Raw genomic sequence first — 20247 nt, 5'->3', positions numbered from 1 at the left:
GCATGGTTAAATTCGATACGAGTTAATTTCGATTTCGGTTCGGGTTAACTTCAGTTCTGATTTATTTCAGTTTCACTAAATTTTGAATTGGGTATGATTTGAGTTGGGTATGGGTCGAATATTAGATCAAATTTAATTATTATATTCAGGTTAATATCAAATATAAGATCAAATAAATCAATTAAGATAATCAAATTCAGATAAAATTTGTCAGGTCTAGATTTCATCGTAATATAGTGACAAAATATGAGTAATAATTAATTAATTGATTTTGATGTTTACTTTGAAGTTTCAAGTTCAACTAACCTTAGACCGAGACAGGAACACGACACGTGAGAGAGTTCAAACAAAAACGCCAAAAATTATTAAAACATAATTAATTAAATAGCATCCAAAAATGAAAATAAATAATAAACAATTAAAATAATTTAATCGTTAGACTTAGTTTCATTTACGGGCAGCCCGAACTCAGCGTTCTTTCTACTCGATGAATGGATGCGTAGGCTGCCCGATTCCGAACTGGGAAAAAAGACGGGCAGTTGCTCCCATCCCCAGTTCTCTCTCTTACTCTTCTTCCCTTTTGCCTCTGCTATATCTTTTCTTCCCTCTCCTTGATCAACATCCACAATGAAAGCTTATCCTTTCGTTTGTTTCCTTTGCTTTTAGTGCTGCAAATACTCAGATCTACTTTCGCTTCCCTGCTACGCTTATCCTTTTGCTCTCTTCCTTTGCTTTTAGCTCCGCAAATCCTCAGATCTACTCTCTCAGCCATCTTATTTCCGTATACCGGTACGTTTCTTTACCCGTGTCTTCTACTTCCGAATTTCAGAAAGTTTTCCAATCTCTTTAATCTTTAATTAATTTTAGTTTGGCTGCTTATTTTATCAAAAACAAAAAGCTTTTTTTACGAAAATCAACTTTCCGCCGGAGCGAGTCTGGCTCGTAATTGAAGGTTCTTCGTTCTGTTTTGTTCGAATTTGTTGGGTTTCTTTTTCTTCTAAAGAAAACTTCATTTTCGTATAATTTCCGCTATTTTTTGTTTTTGATTCTTTTCCGCCGTGATAGAAATATTTATTTATTTTAAAAGATCATAATATTTTGAAATTTTGTTATGTTTTTTGCTACGCCGTACTACATCTGTATGAATAAAGTGATAGATCCAACGGCTGATATAGCTTCAGCTTAGGTCTAAAGGTGGAGATTCTTTTTCTGTGCAGGTTGCTTTTAGATTTATCGTTGGCCGTAGTGAAACAGAAGCTGACCTCAGTTCAATGGAGGTTACGGTTAGTCACGTCGCACTAACATGCGCCGGAGAAACTCTAGCTAACATGCTCTTTTCGGCTCTTGCCAAAACCCAGCTTTTAGCTCTGGTAACCTAGCTTTGCTTTTATTTATTAGTTTATTTTTGCTTTTATTTATTAGTTTATTTTTTCGCCTTCCATGATCTCCTATAATTTTATGCTTTTTTTTCTACGGGTTGCCTTTTTTTTCTTAGTATCACAGCTAAAATGAGCTGTTGTAGGGTTTTCACGTTTAGGACCCCCTTTTCTCTTCACTAAAAATATATTTTATGTTTTAAAAATCTGTCGATATATTTTTAAGAAAATATCAAATATATATATTTCTAAAAACATATTTTCCGTGCTTTTTCTTGCTAAAAGCATCTGATTCCACCGCCGCCACCATCACAAAAACAAAAAATTTGCTTTATCTTTTGTTGTTTCGCATTAGATTCCTGCTAAGATGCGCCTTTGTTGTTGGGGACCGAGATTTGTTTACGTCAGAGGATTTTGAGATCTCATTTTAATACGATATAATTATAACCCTATTTTTTTAATAAAATAAAAATAATGAATTATTATCTTTTAAAAAAACATAATTTAATTATTTATCTTTAAAAAAACATATTTTAATTATTTTTCCTTACACGGATCTGTTTATTTATATACGAAATTAAATTTTGATCTTTTATTTTGCTAACTTACGCTTTTGGATGGGGCATGTAGGGAACATTACCCATATTTGTTGGGGTAATTTAAGTTTTGTCGCATGTGAAATGAAATTATTTCGGTTCTCTTTTTTAGAAAATACTTTTTTTTTTCATTTTGATTCATAATACGTTAAATGCTCTGTTTCATTAAAATTTATAAAATATATTTAAAAAAATTTCAATCAAAGTTTTTGAATTTTTTTATAAATAATTAAAGTAAAACAATGAAAACGTTAACTTCAAAATAAAATATCTGTCGCTACAGTCCTTGTCTTTTGTCTTGTTTTCTAAAACACGAACAGTCAAATTTCTTTGTCGTGGAACCGTATATTCCTCGGATACTATCCTTGTCGATTTATAGGTGCCACGTCACACTTTTTATTTAATATATATTTTCATTACATTTGATTATTCATTATTGAGCCCAGAACGTGGGCTGGGAGATAAGCCTCTATCCACTATGCCCCTGCAAGGACTTGTTCAATATCTCTGAACTTTATATATTTGTTTTTCATTTGATATATTAATTATATATATTGTATGAAAAATATCTCAACAACTTTAAAGTTAAAAAAATTAATTTACGTTCTTTCCCGTTAAGGAGCGAGTTACTAATTTAGTCTGGTAGTCGGTAGATCGCTTTATTTGGGCTAAGGTTAAAATAGTGATTTAAATTTTGAATAAAATATAGGGTATATTACATAATTAACAACTGAATTTTCTTCTCACTCTTATTTTGGTCAATGTACTTTAAAAAATTTCAATTTAATATCTAAGTTTTCATTATAACGTTTAGTTATTAAATTGAGAATTTTTAAAATACAATGACCAAAATAGGAGTGAGAAGAAATTCCTACTTTAATTTTATAATTTACCCTAAAATTTATAATCAAATGTATATATTTTTTCAATTAATAAACCTCTAGCATGTAAAAAGAGCAGAGTATGCACTTATAAATCAAAGCAAAGGTTTTCGTTAATCTTCAAGTGTTAATTATTTTGTATCTAAGAACATTGGCTATGCTTTTATGTACTATTTGTTTTATTGGTTAACATGTTTTTCATAGTTTTAATTGCTAGCGTAGCTTCTGCTTAAACCATGCTGTGAATACAAATTATTTGTTTTGGATTGGTTTCAGAGCTCCTTCACTTTGATGTTGGCTAATAAACCCGGAATTGAGAGCGACCAGTCGCAAAACCCGCCTAAGCCGAAGGACGCTGATGGGGAAGATGATGATAATAACAATGACAACGAAAATGGGGGCGACGAGTTCGGAGATGGTGAAGAGGAGCTGTCCTCGGAAGACGGGGAATACGGAAACAACGGTAACAGCAACAAGAACAACCCAAAGAAGGGACCGGGAGGTGGCGCAGGCGGGGCGGAACAGAATGGAGAAGATGGAGACAACGACGACAAAGAAGATGGTGAAGACCCAGAGGATGAAGACGATGACGACGATGACGACGACGACGATGATGGAGGTGAAGAGGATGAAGAGGATGTCGGAGTGGAAGATGAAGACAAGGAAGAGGGGGAGGAAGATGAAGACGAGGAAGCTCTTCAGCCACCTAAGAAGAGGAAGAAGTAAATTGTTGTAGATCAGTTGAAGCCTCCATTTTAGGTAAACTTGATCATCTAACATTATGGTCTTTTTATTTGGCATGAAGGAGGTCGTTTAGGGTTAATGTTTTTAAGTATATGTATCACTTTCATTTCCTTTGCATAATTAGAGCACCGTCGGAATTATTTGAGGAGCTGCAGAAGATTCAGTTGAAAACAATTTGTATGATTTCAGCCGTTACTTTTCATAAAAGGTAATATAGATATGATAGTTTCGCTAACACGATTTTACAAATATCATCGTTATAGTATATAATATAATTTATATTGAGGTTAAGATAACTATTTCTTGTGTTATTTCAACTGAATTCGAGTAGTTGTATTTATAAGATGTATACGTTATCGATAATTAAAAAAATTATAGATAAATACTATTTTGTAATCATCACGTACTATTAAAAAAATGTTTACGGTAAAATTTCCGAGGGAAATTAGACTTAAACACCGCTTAAAAAAACTCTATAAAGTTCAAAAGATATTCAAATCAAACATTGAATGATAATTACTTGGACTTTTTCAAAAATTCAGGCTCGACTGAACAGTGATTCATCGGAATTTCTGACCGTAGAAACCTGACACGGCGATCTGATTCGTAGGATTTCTTGCCTGTTGATACCATTGGAGTTGAACCTTTTTAAAAAAAAAAATCCTTTCATGTCTTTATTATCGAACACAAAAGCAGAAGAAACCGGTAAATCGGCATGGTTGCTGAGATGAGATTTATGATCAACTCCAATGGCAGATTAAAGAAGAGATTCATGGCGGACTCTCCATCAGCATCATCGACGTCGTGGTCGGGTATAAAGTTTGACGAAGCCCAAGATCCGTATTCGATTTTTTCCAGGGAGACTGTAATCTTGATATCAAATTGTTCTCAATATCAATTGTTTCTCTCATTCTTCGCCTCACTGGGTTCGCTTTACCGAAGCCCGGTAGGAAAAAAGCAAAGGGTCCCACATTTGAAGTCGCTGCTCTTCCGGAAACCATAGCCTTTAACATCGGGATTGGAGATTAAACCGATACGATCATGGTGCCAAAGATCACCAACCGACTTGTGATAAGGGAAAGATAGTGCATATTTAGTACGATTATTGATCAACAGCAAGCTTTTGAAAGAAAGAAAGAAAAAAGATTGTGCATATTTTGTCCTTGTATTTGCTCTTTGGTATCTTATCGGTCTATAAATTTCTTTTTTGACACATCTGGTCACTTTTGTTGTGTTGTTATGTTTTGTTGGTTATTACCGTGCAAGGAATATTCATACTTGATATTGGCTCAATTAAAACAAGGATAATAACCGTTGTAATCGATAAAGTTGGTAAGTTATATATTTCTATTGTTTAGGACATGTATTGACATTATTGGTATGATATTAAGTATATGATGTGCTAGATGTATGCTGGACAAAATCAAACCTATAAATATGGTTACTGATTAAATAGGTTATTTGTTAATGTTGTTCGTAGTTATTATATTGATTTCGGGATATAATTGATATGTCAAGTTCACAACGCTTTGGTATGTCAAAAGTTTACAACGTTTGCATGAATATTATCAGTCTTCGGTCTTGTTAGTGACGAAGGGATGAGAATTAGGTCGGATTTATGTCTAGACAGTGATGAAGGAATTGACCACTATTGTCGTGATATTTGCGCTATTGACAGTAATGTAGGAATTCGTGGATCCATTCTTCGAAACAGTATCATCATGCTTAAACATGATATTATTAATATACTTATGATCATGCTTAATGATATTATTATTGTTACTGTTGCTAAAGATGCTATTATCATGACTAATTGTCATATGAATAGAAATGTCATCTAATAAATTTATATGTTTATGACTATCTCACTATGTTATATAAATTTACTTTGTTTATTTATTAATTTTGGATCATCGTTCATATTAGTAGATTGAAATTATATCTAGAAATTATAAGTCATCATCGATTTTGTCAGTGTTAAGATCCTTGCTTAAAACTCCTAGAATGATGGTTTCGTAAACCTAATGAAATTTTGATGTATTTTGTGATATGTGTGCTTGATATGTTATTTGGTATCAAACTTGATGTTATGATGCATGTAGTGTATTTGACAATGTGGTATAGTATGATGTTATTGTTAGTTGCAGAGGTGTTCAAAACGACCCGATCCGGTTGACCCGACCCGTTGACTCGTCTATCCAAATTAAAAAATTTAGGTATTCTTTAAAAAAATACCCGATCGGGTCAGATACCCTGCCCGACATTTCCCGGGTCGGGCCCAAGTCACAAAATTTAATTTTTTCGGGTACCCAGTTACCCGAGTACCATGTTATATTTTTAGGGTAAACTATACCAGTAACCGCCCAACTATAATCCCTTTTTATTTTGACCACTATTTTTAAATTCTTGTCAATCAAGCCACCCAAGTATTTAAATGCATTCAATCAGGTGATTGGCCGTTAACAGTTAACGGAAGTAATAATGTGGCAGTTAAAAAACTTGGTATAATTACACATTTTGTTACTGTTATTTATATATTCTATCAATTTAGTCCTAATTTTAATAAATTCAAATAAATTTGACATTCAAATTAGATTGTGCCACGTGTCACTAATGTCATGTGTTAAGACACATCTCGTCACTTTATTTGAGGATTTAAATTATTTTAATTTAATAGATTTATTTCCCACCAATCAGAGGGTGACACGTATCACACTCTGGTGAAAAGAAAATTTAAGGCGTTAAATTTGAGTGTGGGATTCAAATTTAGGGACTATGGGAGTTAAAGAACCCACTCAACCACTAGGCCAAGCAAACTTTTATGCTTGAAATAGACTTCATATGGTATATATGTCATATACTAGTCTAAACTTAAATTCTTAGTATTTTATACTACATCTTAACTTAAATTCACATATTAAATTAAATTAACATCTTAACATTAAAAATATATATTTTAATTTATCTTAATTTAAATTTATCTTAAATAAAATATATTTTACTTTTATCTTAATTTTAATTTAACTTAAAAATATAATGTATTCTTACTTTTAACTTAAATATTTATAGTTCATTCTTATAATATTTTAAAATTAAGATAAAAATAAATCTATTTTAAACATTTTTAAACATATGTAGTCTATTTTAATATAATTTATTTTAAATTAAGATAAATATATTCTATTTTAAATTAAATCCTCCAATCGGGTGATGACACGTGTTTTAACATATGGCACGATTTGATTTGAATGTTAAATTTATTTGAATTTATTAAAATTAGGAAAAATTGATAGAATATATAAGTAACAATGACTAAATGTGTAATTATATAAAGTTTTTTAACTGTCACATCATTACTTCCGTTAACTGTTAACAACTAGTGATTTGATTGATAAAAATTCAAAAATGGCAGTCAAAATAAAATGAGCTTATAATTGGGTGATTACTGGTATAGTTCACCCTTTTTATATAATAATAATATTAGTATATTTAATTAATTAAACTAATAAAGTAAAAAAAAAAAAAAAACGTTGATCTTGAATCCCAAAATTGAAAGCCCTAAAAAAAATTTCCTCACGAAAGCTCCACCGCTCCAGTCTCCAGGCTCCAATAGTCTCGACAACAGTCGCCAGCTTATCGCTACGGTCGCCGATCTCTCATATAAGGGGGCAAGCACCCAAACTCTGCTGCTCTCTTCAGATATCAAAGCTTTAGTTCTGAAAAAGCGAAACCCAGAAGCCTTTGCTGAAAAGAAGATCTGGATATGCCTTATTTCTTGTTTTTTTTTTTCCTTTGCTGCATTTTCAGTTTCTAGTTGTAGTTGGGATTAAGGGAGATCTTGGGAGCTTTTGGAGTTGTTCTTGCACTTGGTTTTCTGAATGTGTGTGGTTAATTAAGGTTTTCGAGCTTGGTTTTTAGTTGTTGTTAAGTGAATAGTGAGAACAAGCGAGTTTGTGAAGTTGATTTTTTTAAAGCTGATTGTTCGGTTTTAGTGAATCAAATCAACATATTTTTTCAATGCGGAATTCTTGTTGATTTAGCAACAATGGGTATCGGTTACCCGAATTACGAGTACTCGTAAAATCCGAATACCCATAACAACCGGGTCAAGACATGGGTCAATACACGGGTCAATCAATTTACTATTCGAAGACCCGAGTACCCAATACTTTGGATATCCGACAATCCAGATATCCGTATTTAAACACCCTTACTTAGATGCAAATGGTATGTTAACGCGGTAAGAATTATCACACGGACAAAACTACAGAGAGTGGGAGGGCTCTTGCCCTCTTAAGATTTTTGATTTAATAGCATTTCAAGTCTATATTGATTTAAATTTAAGTAAAATTAAAATTTTCTCTCTTTAACTTTTAGATTAAATACATATAAGGCAAGTTTCGACTATATTTTGGTTTAAAGCGAAATTAAAAAAATGAGCCCCTAATTAAAAAAAATAAAGAAATATGTAATATAATTTTTTATTAAATTAAATAAATAGTAATTTATTACAAGATAAAAAAATGTCAAAAAATTATTTAAGCATATAAATATTTATAAAAAAACATTGCCTTCGAGAATTTATTGATACAAAATCATTTATGATAGTGTCAATATCAATGTTTTCCAACATATTTTTCTCAATATATAATATATTATTTTGAAATAAAAGAACGATTTTATCTAGAATTAGAAAATATATAGAAATCAAAAGAAAGAATTTGAAAACATGATCTTACCTAGAATTTTAAGAATAATCTACAATATGATTCAAGCATCACAATCGACGATAAACAATTGGGATTTTATGTTTGTGAGCAATATAGAAATTAAAAAGTGAGAGTAATAATTTTTAGAGAAATTGTGAATATGAAAGAAAAAAGAAACATGCTAATTATACTTCACTTTTTTCCTCTCTTTGAGTTTTAAAGAAAACAAATAGCATTAATAAAATTTTTCATTGATATAGAAAATCAATAAAGAGATTTGATGAATTGATGCTGAGAATTAGAAAAAAGATCAAAATTAAAAAGATTCAATTTTTTTTGAATTTTGAAGAAAAATATTGAATTAGATTTTATGGAAAATTAAACAATTTATTAACGTTAATATAAAAGTTTAATATTTACAATTGACACTTTAATAAATCATGTGTCCCATTATTTTATTTTATAATTTCTTTTAAATTTATTATCTTTAATAAACTCATAGTCTCTTTTATTTCATTTTACAACATTTTTAATTTATTATCAAAAAGTTAAAAATATATATTATATTAAAAAAATTAATTTATGAGCCCCAAGCGGACACCCCTCCTGCCCTAGCCCAGGGCCGGCCCTGATACATAATAAGTTTTTATTATGATTTTATTTATGATACTACAATGAAACAGAGGTTAAATAATATTATTGATACGACAATTCATTGTATATATATTATTGCATATAGTTTATGTTGAGTTTAATAAGTTTTCAAGTGTGTTTGAAATATGATTTTAACCAAATGGTATATATGGTATCGCTACCAAAATAGTACTAAAATCCTAAGTTCAATGAGAAATTTAAAATGATTATTTGGTATTGCTATTGTTATAGAGTATCGACGCTATACATGTAGTATCAATACCAATTGTTTGAATATTGGTACTCATTCAAATTTCATAACTTTAAAGTGTATCAATATTATTGATATTGTACTTGAACATTTTAATATTAGGGGAAGATCTCGGTATCAAATTGAACTTTGAAGTTGGAAAAATAATTCAGTATTGATATTGTTTATTTAGTATTGGTATTATTCTAATATGGTATTGATATCGCATGAACAATACCAATACAATTAGTATTGAATGTTTAAATTATTCAATTTAGTTCTTGATTTTTGATGATGATTATGATATGACCTTCATATATGTTGAATTGAATGATTTAGTTACTGATGTGTATAATTGAGATGGTTATTACAATTTAGTTTCAAAAATCATAGTTTGATTAATTAATTATTAGATTATCGATTCTATTTCAAATAGGTCAATGTAATATCGTTGATCCAATTTTCAACTATATCAGATTAAGGTGTTATAAATCAAATTAACATATTTAAATCAACTATGTGGAAATCAAGTTAACTGAACTAATTAAATTATGTAAGTTGAAGAGTCTTCCACGCTCGACGAGCACCATTAATGATGAGCACCACTAATGATGAGCACCGTTGAGCACCATTAATTTTAATTTATAAAATTTTAAAGTTTTAAAAAACTCAACATATAATTATAAATTAGTTTAAAATTTAAATTATTTAAAATAAAATATTAATTACATTATTTTCAATAATTTTTTTGAAACAATTAAAAGTAAAGAAAGCTTTACTTTCTAGATTGGCTGACTATCTCAAACGGCGGCGACTGTCTCGCCGGTGGAAGAGGCTAACGGTGAAGGGAACTTCAATAGTAAAGAAAAATATTTAGGATTTTTATAGGGTCCGTATTTGATCCAATTATTGTTAAAAAAATTAAGGAATATAATATAATATAATGTAATTAATATTTTATTTTAAGTAATTTACCTTTAAATTTTTAATTAATCTATAATTATACGTTGAATCCTTTAAAATGTTAAACTTTTATAAATTAAATTAATGATGCTAAGTGGTGCTCGTCAAGTGTTGTAGAATTTTCCTAACTCAAGTTTAACTTAGTTTTTTGAGTGTATTCAAGTCACATGCACTTCAAAATAGTTTGGGGCCGAATTTAATCAAAGCAACTTTAAGTCTTTAATAGTAAAATGAATCAAATTTGAGCAATACTTGACTTCAGTAACTTGAGTGAGTAATTGACTATTTTAAAATATAAAGCTGAGTAACCAGCTGGTATGGGTGTTTATGAATTGAGTTTAAACGAATAAGTTTGTATTCATATACGTTCATTTATTTTTTAATGTGTTTATATTCGGTTTATATTTATATAATTTTTAATATTATATTCATGTTTGTTTATTTATTTTTGAAGATGTTCGTGTTTGACTTATTTATCATTCATAAACATATTCATTTGATGTTCACGAAAATATGCACTTAGGGTTCATCAACGTATTCATTTATATGTACATAAATGTTAACTAAACAAACAAAAATAAATAAACAAACAAAACAAAACTATATAAATAGAACTTACATTTTATTTCAAATAAAAGTCAAAGAAAATGGTGAAATTATGCCACTAGTCCTTAAGCTCTTTAAGATTTACATTGTGAACTCCAAAGTTCATTTTATATTCAATTTAACCCTACTTTCACCAATATTTAAAATGTAAAAAATAAAAAGAAAATGAGAACAGTGTAAACTAATGTGTAAACAAGTAATAAACTAGCTAATAAATGAATTTTCAAACGAGCTTGTTAAAGAACATATATGAACCGAACATATTCTTGTTTGTGTTCATTCGTTTATTAAATGAATATAATTTTTTTATACCCATTTATTTAATTTAATAAACGAATATAAATAAACATTATACAAATTATTCAAGAACAATTCATAGTTGGTCTTGAGTAACTAAGGAGCTGATGAAAGTGGAATTTGGGTTGGTATGCTATGGGCATTTGCTTGGCTTAAGATACAATGAACGTGGACACGGTTTTCATATGGAATTAGGTCTCTCAAGTGACAAGTCTCAAGTCGGAAGCTAACGGACTAAAATTAGTAATAATAAATCATAGGTAAATTACTTATTTAGTATCAAACTCTCAGTTTTGGTCTGTTTTAGCACTTAAATTTTCAAGTTTTTCTAAATCATACATAAAGTTTAGTTTTTGTTTTATTTTAGTACCCTATTCAAACGTGAAGTTTTGAAAAAATATTGAAAGTTAAATTACTAAAACTAGGCTATTGTCAAAAAAACCTGAGCCAAAAGTATTCATTATCAAAAGAAACAAAAATAGGTGAAACATGTTAGGGTGCTGCCTTGGGCGATTAGTTGTCAAATAAATGTATTGTGTCTTCTCGAAACAAGGGTTAAGAAGGGGAAATTTTGAATAATAGGTTTAGTGGCTGGGAATTTTGTTGTAATTATAGTCATGTTGTAAATGGTCGTATTTAGGTCCTATGGCAGAAGGGTTTGAGTTTTTCTGCTTGTTTTGTGTATGACCAAAGTGTTTCTATCAAAGACTCTTTTGGTGGAAAGGATGTTTGGATCATTGCGATGTATGGTTCTAATGAGGGTTGTGCTCGTACGTAGCTTTGGCATCAACTGCGTTATGTGGAAAGTGTGGTGGATACTTTACTTGGTTGATTGGGGGAGACTTCAATGTCATCTTGAATTTTGCTGAAAGTTTGGTCCCTTTTGGTGTTTGTGTAAAAGCTGATATCCATGATTTTCAAAGTTGTATGGAGGATTTGTGTCTTTTTTATCATTCGTTTACTGGTCCTCTTTTTACTTGGACAAACAAGAAATAAGAGACTTATTTGGCTCGTAAATTGGATCGTGTTCTTGTGAATTCGAATTGGATTGGAGCATTTCCTAATTCAATTTTAGAGTTCCAAGCCCCAGTAGACTCGAATCATTGCCCTGCTTTAGTCTGGTTGCACAAAGAAGCTCATGTGGCCAGACCTAAGCCGTTTAAATTCTTTAATTTCTGGGTGTTGCATCCTGAGTTTATGTCTGTTGTTGAGGAGTCTTGGTAGGCCCCAACTGTAGGTAATCCGGCTCAGGTGTTGTTTCAAAAGCTTAAAAGATTGAAGATTTATCTTAAGGAGCTTAATAGGGCTCGATTTAGTGATATTTCAGGTCAGATTAAGAAAAAGAATGAGGATCTGACTAGATTCAGTTGGCTAATTTGGATTTAGATGCTGCGGTAGAAATATTGATGTTGATTTGCAAGTACAACGTGACTTTAAAATTCTTGAAGATGCATAGTTGCTTTTCTATAAGCAAAGAGTAAAGGTGAATTGAATTAGAGATGGTGATCAAGGGACTCATTTTTTTACTCTATGGTGGCTAGTAAAAGGAAATATAATACCATTCAGGTTCTTTATGATAAGTATGGTACTAGACTTGATTCTTTCGATGACATGTCTAATGAGGTGGTTGATTTCTTTAGAAATCAGTCGGGTGTGGTTGGCTGTGATGTTAGGATACTTGAAGACCTTCTTCATTATTCCTTGCCTGTGGGTGTTGCTATTGCTTTATGCAGGGATATTTCTGATATTGAGATTAAGGAGGCCATTTGGAGGTAGGGGAATAAAAAGTCTCATGGACTGGATGATTATAACTTATATTTTTTCAAACGAGCTTGGCCTATAGTGGGGTGATGATTTTAAGCCTGCGATCAGGTTTTGTTTTGATGATTCTTCTTTTCTCCCTGCTTTTAATGCAACGACTATAGTTCTTGTGCCTAAGGTTCCTAACCCGAGTATGGTTAAGGATTTTAGGCCTATATCTTATTGCTCTGTGATTTATAAGACTGTTACAAGAATTTTAGTGAGCCGACTGTCTGTTGTATTTCCTGGTATGGTCTCCATGAATCAAACTGCTTTTGTGAATGGGTGGAGTATAGTAGATAACACTTTACTTGCTCAAGAGATTGTAAGGGGTTATGCTAGGAAGAATATTTCCCCTATGTGTGCCTTAAAAATTGATATGCAAAAAGTTTTTGATTCTCTTAATTGAAAGTTTGTGGGTACCATTTTGCATGCTTTGGGGTTGTCTGAGAAATTCATTGGCTGGAGTTGGGCTTGCTTTACAAATCCCATGTATTCTGTGGTGTTTAATGGTAGTCTAGTTGGTTATTTTAGGTGTTCTCGTGGTATAAGGCAAGGGGAACCTCTCTCGCCTTATATTTTTGTTCTTGCTATGAACATTCTTTTTAGTCTGCTTAATGTGGCTGCTTAAAAGGGTATTTTTAAATTCCATCCTAAATGTAAAAATATTGGTCTTACCTATCTATGTTTTGATGATGATTTGCTAATTTTTGCAATGGTACTATTGATTCTATTATTGGGGTGTAAACTGTTTGATATATTTTATTCTATGTCGGGTTTGAGATTAAATACTAGTAAATGTGAGATATTCATGGATGGTGTCTCTACTAATCAGTGTGTTGCTATAAGGGAGTTTACTGGTTTTAAGTTGAGAAATCTCCCTGTGAGATATATGGGTGTTCCATTGATGACTAGAAAACTTGTTGTGAAGGATTGCCAAAGTCTTATTGGCAAGATAAAGTCAAAGTTGAATTTATAGGCTAATCAACATCTCAGTTTTGCTGGCAGATTGTAACTTGTTCAAGCTGTTTTATTCAGTATAACTAATTACTGGTGCAAGCAACTAATTTTGCCTCAAGTGGTAATTAGGAAGATTGAACAATTATGCTCTCATTTTTTTCTGGAAGAGTTCTGATTTACCTGCTAGGGGTGCTCGAGTCAACTGGAGACAGGTCTGTTTATTAAGATCTGAAGGGGTTGGGTGTAAAAGATATTGGTGGCTGAAATAGAGCTTGTATTGTGCAGTTGAATAGAAGCATTTTGGCTAGTGAAGGTTCACTCTCGGTGGCTTGGATTCTTGCATACGTGATCAAGAATGTAGATTTTTGACAGATGGTTATTCCTATTAATGCCAGTTGGAGTTTTAGGAACATTTTGAAACTAAGGCTTGCTATTTCTCATATATTTGTTGGTTCAGGTAGTGATTTTAAAACTGGGCAGATTTGGGAGGATTTAATTGTTGAAGTTCCAAAGGTTCCATGGCATAGCCTGGTTTGGTTTCTAGGACGTATTCCCAAACACAGTATCATTGTGTGGATGGTTATTTTAAATAGGCTTCCTACCCGGGTAAGACTTTTGAGAATGGGATTAAGCATTGAGAATGATAAGTGTATGCTCTGTGGTGCTGAGGCTGAGACTAAGGATCACTTGTTCTTTGGTTGTGGTTTTGCGAGGGAGTTGTGGGGTGATATTATTATTTTGTGTGGTATAACTCGTAGGGTTAGTTGTTGGGATAGGGAGCTGACATGGGTTGTTCACTGCTTTGAAGGGAAATCTCTCCTTGTGAGGATGTTTAAGTTTGCTTGGGCTGGTCATGTGTATGGCATTTGGAAGGAGAGGAATAGTAGGCCTTTTGGGGACAAAGCTAGATTTGTGGGTGATGTGTTGAAGGACATTAAGGAAGCTATCCAGATTCGGCTGAAAGGATGGGCTATCAACAGAGCTGATCCTATGAACGATTCCCTTTGTGTGAAGTGAGGTATTTCTTAAGGTTGTGGGGGTTCACTTATAATGGTTGTTTCCTTTGCTGTTTGTAATGGTTGGAGTTGAATTGTTGTTTATGTAGCAAGTTTCTGCTTTTCTTAGGTAATGAAATGGAATTATCCAAAAAAGGTGAAACTACTTGTTAGATCCTTTTATTATAAGAACTGGATAAATTAATCCTTTTATTACTAGATTAATCATTCTAACTACTTTATTATAAATATTGATTCAAATTAGTCTCTTTACTATTAAATGAATCAATTTAATTCTTGTAATAATAAAAAGAATCAAATTTTATGAAGTTAACATTTTCTGTTGTAAAAGACACTAAATCTTTTTTTCTCACAGAATTCCACTCCAAACAAAAGAATTCGTTTGCAAAACCATGAAATATTTAACAATATTAACTCGTTCAATAGTAATTGATATTTTAAAAACAATAAATGCTAACCGTATAAAAGATTTGATCTTATTTGAATCATTTACTAGAACATGGATTAAGTTGATTCATTTAATAAGAGATAGTACTATTTTTAACAAATCCCTATAATAGAGGGACCTATTATGTACTTTCACCAACAAAAACAGTAGCAGATCTAGTAAGGCATGAGAATTGCAAACTCTTAAATTCGAATTTTCTTCTAATAATTACCTATTTTATTGATTGTACCCTACTATAAAATTTTATTTGTGATCATCCTATACAAAAAAATTATATGATTAATATATATGTGTATCTAATCTAAAATTATTTCTAGATCTATCACTTAACAAAAATATAAAACTTCAGTCACTACAAGGCATGAAAGTTAGAAATGTTAATATGGGAATTGAGATATTAATATAAGTATAAATGTTTAGAATAGACCAAATCTACACATAAAGTATTTTTAAATCAAAGTTAGTGATAACATAAATTAACATTTTTAAAAAATATAATTTAAATGTTATTCTTATAATAGATATTATAATTGATTAAGGGGTTGTTTGTTTATTTCAGAATGATTAAGCGCTAATGAATGATTCAGAGACTCTGTATGAATTAGCTCTGAATGTGACATGTTGTTTGATGATGGCTCTGAATCATTCAGAATGTATTTCAGTGCTGAATCAGTCAACACTAAATCATTCAGAGGTACGAAATAAACGTGCTGAATGCTGAACGGTTCAACATCCGGCGCATATGCTTCCGACTGCATCGCAATCGGAGCTCGTGTAACCGATGCCGGAATATCAAATGCGTCGATAAGTTCCCCTGCAATGTTTCTCACTTGGAAACACAGGTATTCTGTAAGCTTGTGGATTGCCTGCATTAAGGAGAGAACAAAAGAGTTACACAAATACACGGGACGTGCTCTATATTTCTTGTTAAAACCATATACCTTAGCTTTGTTAGGAGCAACATAATCAACGTTACGGTAAGTTCCTATGTCGTTCCAGATCCTATCGAGCGCATAAAGATAGCATACAAGTTTTAGAGCAGCTTGAATACTTGGATCAGGACAACTGGAAGTTAAATTCAAGCTCAGTTAGAAACTCAAGAGAGTATGCATATGACAAGTAGAACATGGAAGGAATAAATTCAGTTCAGAGTTTAGGAAGTACTTCTGTACAGCTTCGATAAAGCTTGCGAGGATGACAGACTCGATGTGGGATTCGGCAAGTGTTAGAAGGTGATCCAGGCATCTATTCCAAGCACCAAAGCTGCCAAGAGTTTTCGAGTGCTTCTGGAGCCGTGCTGCTGCACTGTGAAGCAGTCTTGAGGTTCGGTACTGAATACCGAAATCGTATGAATCTTAGTTTACGGTTTACACCGACAAAACTCAAAGTTAAATAGCTGATATAACACTTACTCTGAAGGCATCCAACTGGAATTTAGGGTCTCGTAAGTGATCGGTGCTTTCCCATCGAGCAATTATAGGGTTCGGCTGCGACAAGTATGTATTCATAGATTCTCTCAAGTAGTTCCATGTGACCGAAAGCTTACCGCCTTGGAACTTGTCTTTGTATTGCTTCAATAGATCCGCAGCTACATATAGATCGCAGTAAAAAGCCTCATGAAGTTTGAATTGAAAAGCAAATTCAAGGTTGAATCGAATGAAGGAAAACTGGAAAAAAGATCATTGCAAGTTTTCAAGCAAGGTTAAGGGGATTTGTCCGAAACCTGTTGCAGAAGTACTGTGTTGTCTCCTTCAAACGTCTGGAAAATGTCGTGATCATTCCTCAAGCTGCCGAACCGGTTGACAGCGGCATATCCATGGCCTCCGCAGGCTTCCCTGCAGGTCCTCAATGACTTTGCCGTAAATGATGTTACGTAGGACTTCAGGCCTGCAGAAAGTGCATGGACGTCGGCAACAAGTTGTTCATCGTGCGTTTTCTTCATCTCTGAATATTTCTCCACCAAATTCTCAGCAGCGATATGAAATGCATACGCTGAAGCCAGGATCGGCATAAGCTTGTGACGAGTACCGAACCGCAATAGTGACCGAAATCTTGAGGAAACCAACTGAAGAATATGCAAGGCCAACCCTCCCACCTACAAGTTCACCCAGCATAGCAGCAAAACGTTTGTTTATAGTAGGGAGACTACTAGTGTATTTTCCATCTCGAGAAACATCACCGAATCTATTAAGAAGATTATCTTTGGGAATTCGAACCGAACGGAATCACAGAGCTCCATTGTCAACTCCGTTCAAGCCAATTTTGTGACCACAATCTTGGATTTCGATTCCGGGAAGCGTCTGGTGAGATTTTCAATCCCTTATCGGGACAATGAAGGCATGGACTCCCATGTCGGAAACTTTTGTAGAGTCATGTGTCGGTATTATGAGCTTAGCGAAGACTGACGCGAACTTGCCGTGAACGGCAGCATTGCCAATCCACCATTTGATAGCCCCATCATTTGGTGTGTCAATGATGAATTCATCTGTAATTGGATCGAATGTAGCCGTCGTTTGAAGACCTTGAACATTTGATCCTTCAAAAAGCACAAAAAATTGACAGTTAAGTTCTCTAGACATAAATATGTCTAGTATCATCATCATTCAACTCCGGTCCAACCAGGAATATAATCATCTTATCCGGCACCGACAATTGAAATAAACAGGCGGTCGAAAACAGACATGTCTGCATTCAGATTATCGAGACAGAACTTACCATGATGTAGTTCTGTCATGGCGAAACAACCAGGATAATCCACATTGTCGATTCCCTCAAAATACTTATCCCTGTGCTTCTTGGTTCCTAAGTTCAGCACTGAACCTCCCCAAAGACTGCATAATTTTAAGTACTAAAAGTCAACTCACCATTAAATCAAAAAACTAACAAATTATTATGCATCGATCAAAGGCTAAAATCATGTCCTTTAATCCCGAGAGAGCTTGAAATTACTTAAAATGGACACCAAATTTGATCCCAAGAGGTGTATATCACCACTCCCAAAAAGCTTTAGATTCTGAAACTTAAAATTCAACCCAAATTTTGGAAAAAAAAACTTGATAAATTAGAGCCAGCATAGAACCTTTAATCCCAAGAGAGGGTTCAGAAGCAAGTAAGAAATGCCTAAACTGGATGCCGAGTTTGATCCCAAGAGATGCATCAACACTCCCAACAGCTTCAGTAATGGCGAAATACTTAGCGGAATCGTCAACGACGTATTTAAAAGGCCTGATGTTTGCTACTCTAACCAACGCAACAAGCTGTCTCATGCAAAGCTCCCTGTGTTCACCCATCGAAATCCCGACGGGGTTTGCAAATCAGGCCTTGATTCGAAAAACTCAACGATTTTCTCCTGTATTTCTCTGTTTTTTTCCTCTCATGTAACTCTGGAGAGAGGCTTTGTAAACCTCGGGTTTATTGGCTGCCTTAGCGCATGTGAGCATTTGGAGCTGGCTATTTAACACAACTGATACCAATTTTTTTTAATTTTTTTTTGACATCGTTTGACCAATATTTTCCGAAGTAGCATCATTTCTATTGAACTGGCAAAGGCACGTCCTTGGGGACGCGCTTTATCCATGTTTTCGCTGAGTTGGATGCCACGTGTGGAAGGCGCATCCCCGGGGACGCGCCTTTCGCCAGCTCGACTGCCACGTATTTTGTTTAATAATAAATATTTTTTTTTTATTATTATTATAAATTAATAATATATTATGTAAAATGTTTCGATTATAATGTAAGAATTATCAAATGTATTTTGTTAATGTGTGTTAAAGGTGTAGTGAATTATCTACATTAATATGATATAACAATATATGAAAATCAGTTTTGACTTTATTGTAGTTATAGGAAAAATGTATGAAATTATAATATTACACATATGGTTATATTATTATTTTTGATTTTGATTATATTATTATTTATGTATTTAAAAGTTAAAAAAAATTATTTAGGTGTACATACATTGACAAATTATATAAATGCAATAACATTAAATTATTAGAAACAAAAACATTCATTTAAATACAATATTAATTACATAAGAGTTAACGGTTATATGATGATAACAGAGCTGGACATTTTTTTCTATTGTGCTCGATGTTTCTACAATGCCCACATCGTTTTTGTTCTGTTGACTTCTCCCGAATATCCATATCACAATGTATTCTAGTAGATTTTGAACGACCTGAGTCCCTCAATAGCAATGGATCTGGTACAATTGTAAGCCAAGTTTGAATCTCATTTGGGTCTCTTTCGTTTCCTATGGGCGGAAAGTCAAATTCATATACCTTGAATACTTGTGAAAGTTGGTATACGAGATCAACATAATTTTTGTAGTCCAAATGCGAATGTGAGCAAGTAGCAATGACATGAGAGCATGGATATTTGAGTGCTTGAAAGAAACCACAATCGCACCACCTCTCTTGCAGATTAACTCTGAAAGAGTTAGCTTCAATCCCTTGCAGCGGACGTGGCATTTCGGTTACACGAAACAATTCACGGGTGCGAGAAAAATTTGTAACTAACATCCCATTTGATGCAGCCACTTTTTTCTGTAAATCAACTACTAGTCTTGGTTGGTAAATATGTCCGTTTTGCATTCAAGTAAGAGCTTGTCCACCGAGCTTTGCAAAGAGTTGACCCAAACGAAAATAAGTCGTTTTAACTAACGCCGTGACTGGTAAATGACGCGCCCCCTTTAAGGTTGAATTTATTGCTTCAGCCAAGTTTGTTGTCATATGACCATAGCGATACCCCCCGTCATATGCATTTGTCCACATTTCTTTGCTGATGTCCATAATGTACTCGCACCCCTTCTTATTTTTGCCAAACAGCTCTTGTAGCATCGACTCAAACCTTTGAGGTAAGAGTTCGTAACCTAAGCCATTAGGAATATGTAATAGTTAATATGAAGTATAAGTAAGTAATAAGAAATTGATAGAAAAATTGGGAAAAAGTAACATACCCATC

The 20247-nt window shown here is 32.9% G+C and overlaps 1 protein-coding gene and 1 pseudogene across 1 annotated transcript; one reads left to right on the top strand and one right to left on the bottom strand.

Annotated features, from left to right (window-relative positions):
• Positions 1-528: 528 nt before the first annotated feature.
• LOC120185539 (phosphopantothenoylcysteine decarboxylase subunit VHS3-like) lies at positions 529-3828 on the top strand. Its single transcript, XM_039189726.1, has 3 exons — positions 529-789; positions 1218-1370; positions 3130-3828. The coding sequence occupies exons 2-3, from the start codon at positions 1272-1274 to the stop codon at positions 3577-3579; spliced, it is 549 nt and encodes a 182-aa protein (XP_039045657.1). The 5' UTR covers positions 529-789; positions 1218-1271; the 3' UTR covers positions 3580-3828.
• An 11777-nt stretch (positions 3829-15605) lies between these two features.
• LOC120185714 lies at positions 15606-18856 on the bottom strand (annotated as a pseudogene).
• Between the last annotated feature and the right edge of the window lie 1391 nt (positions 18857-20247).

This window comes from Hibiscus syriacus, unplaced genomic scaffold (genome assembly GCF_006381635.1).
Source record: "Hibiscus syriacus cultivar Baekdansim isolate YM2019G1 unplaced genomic scaffold, ASM638163v2 tig00113124_pilon, whole genome shotgun sequence".
Lineage (NCBI taxonomy): Eukaryota > Viridiplantae > Streptophyta > Magnoliopsida > Malvales > Malvaceae > Hibiscus > Hibiscus syriacus.
This window is presented reverse-complemented; position numbering and strand designations above follow the sequence as displayed.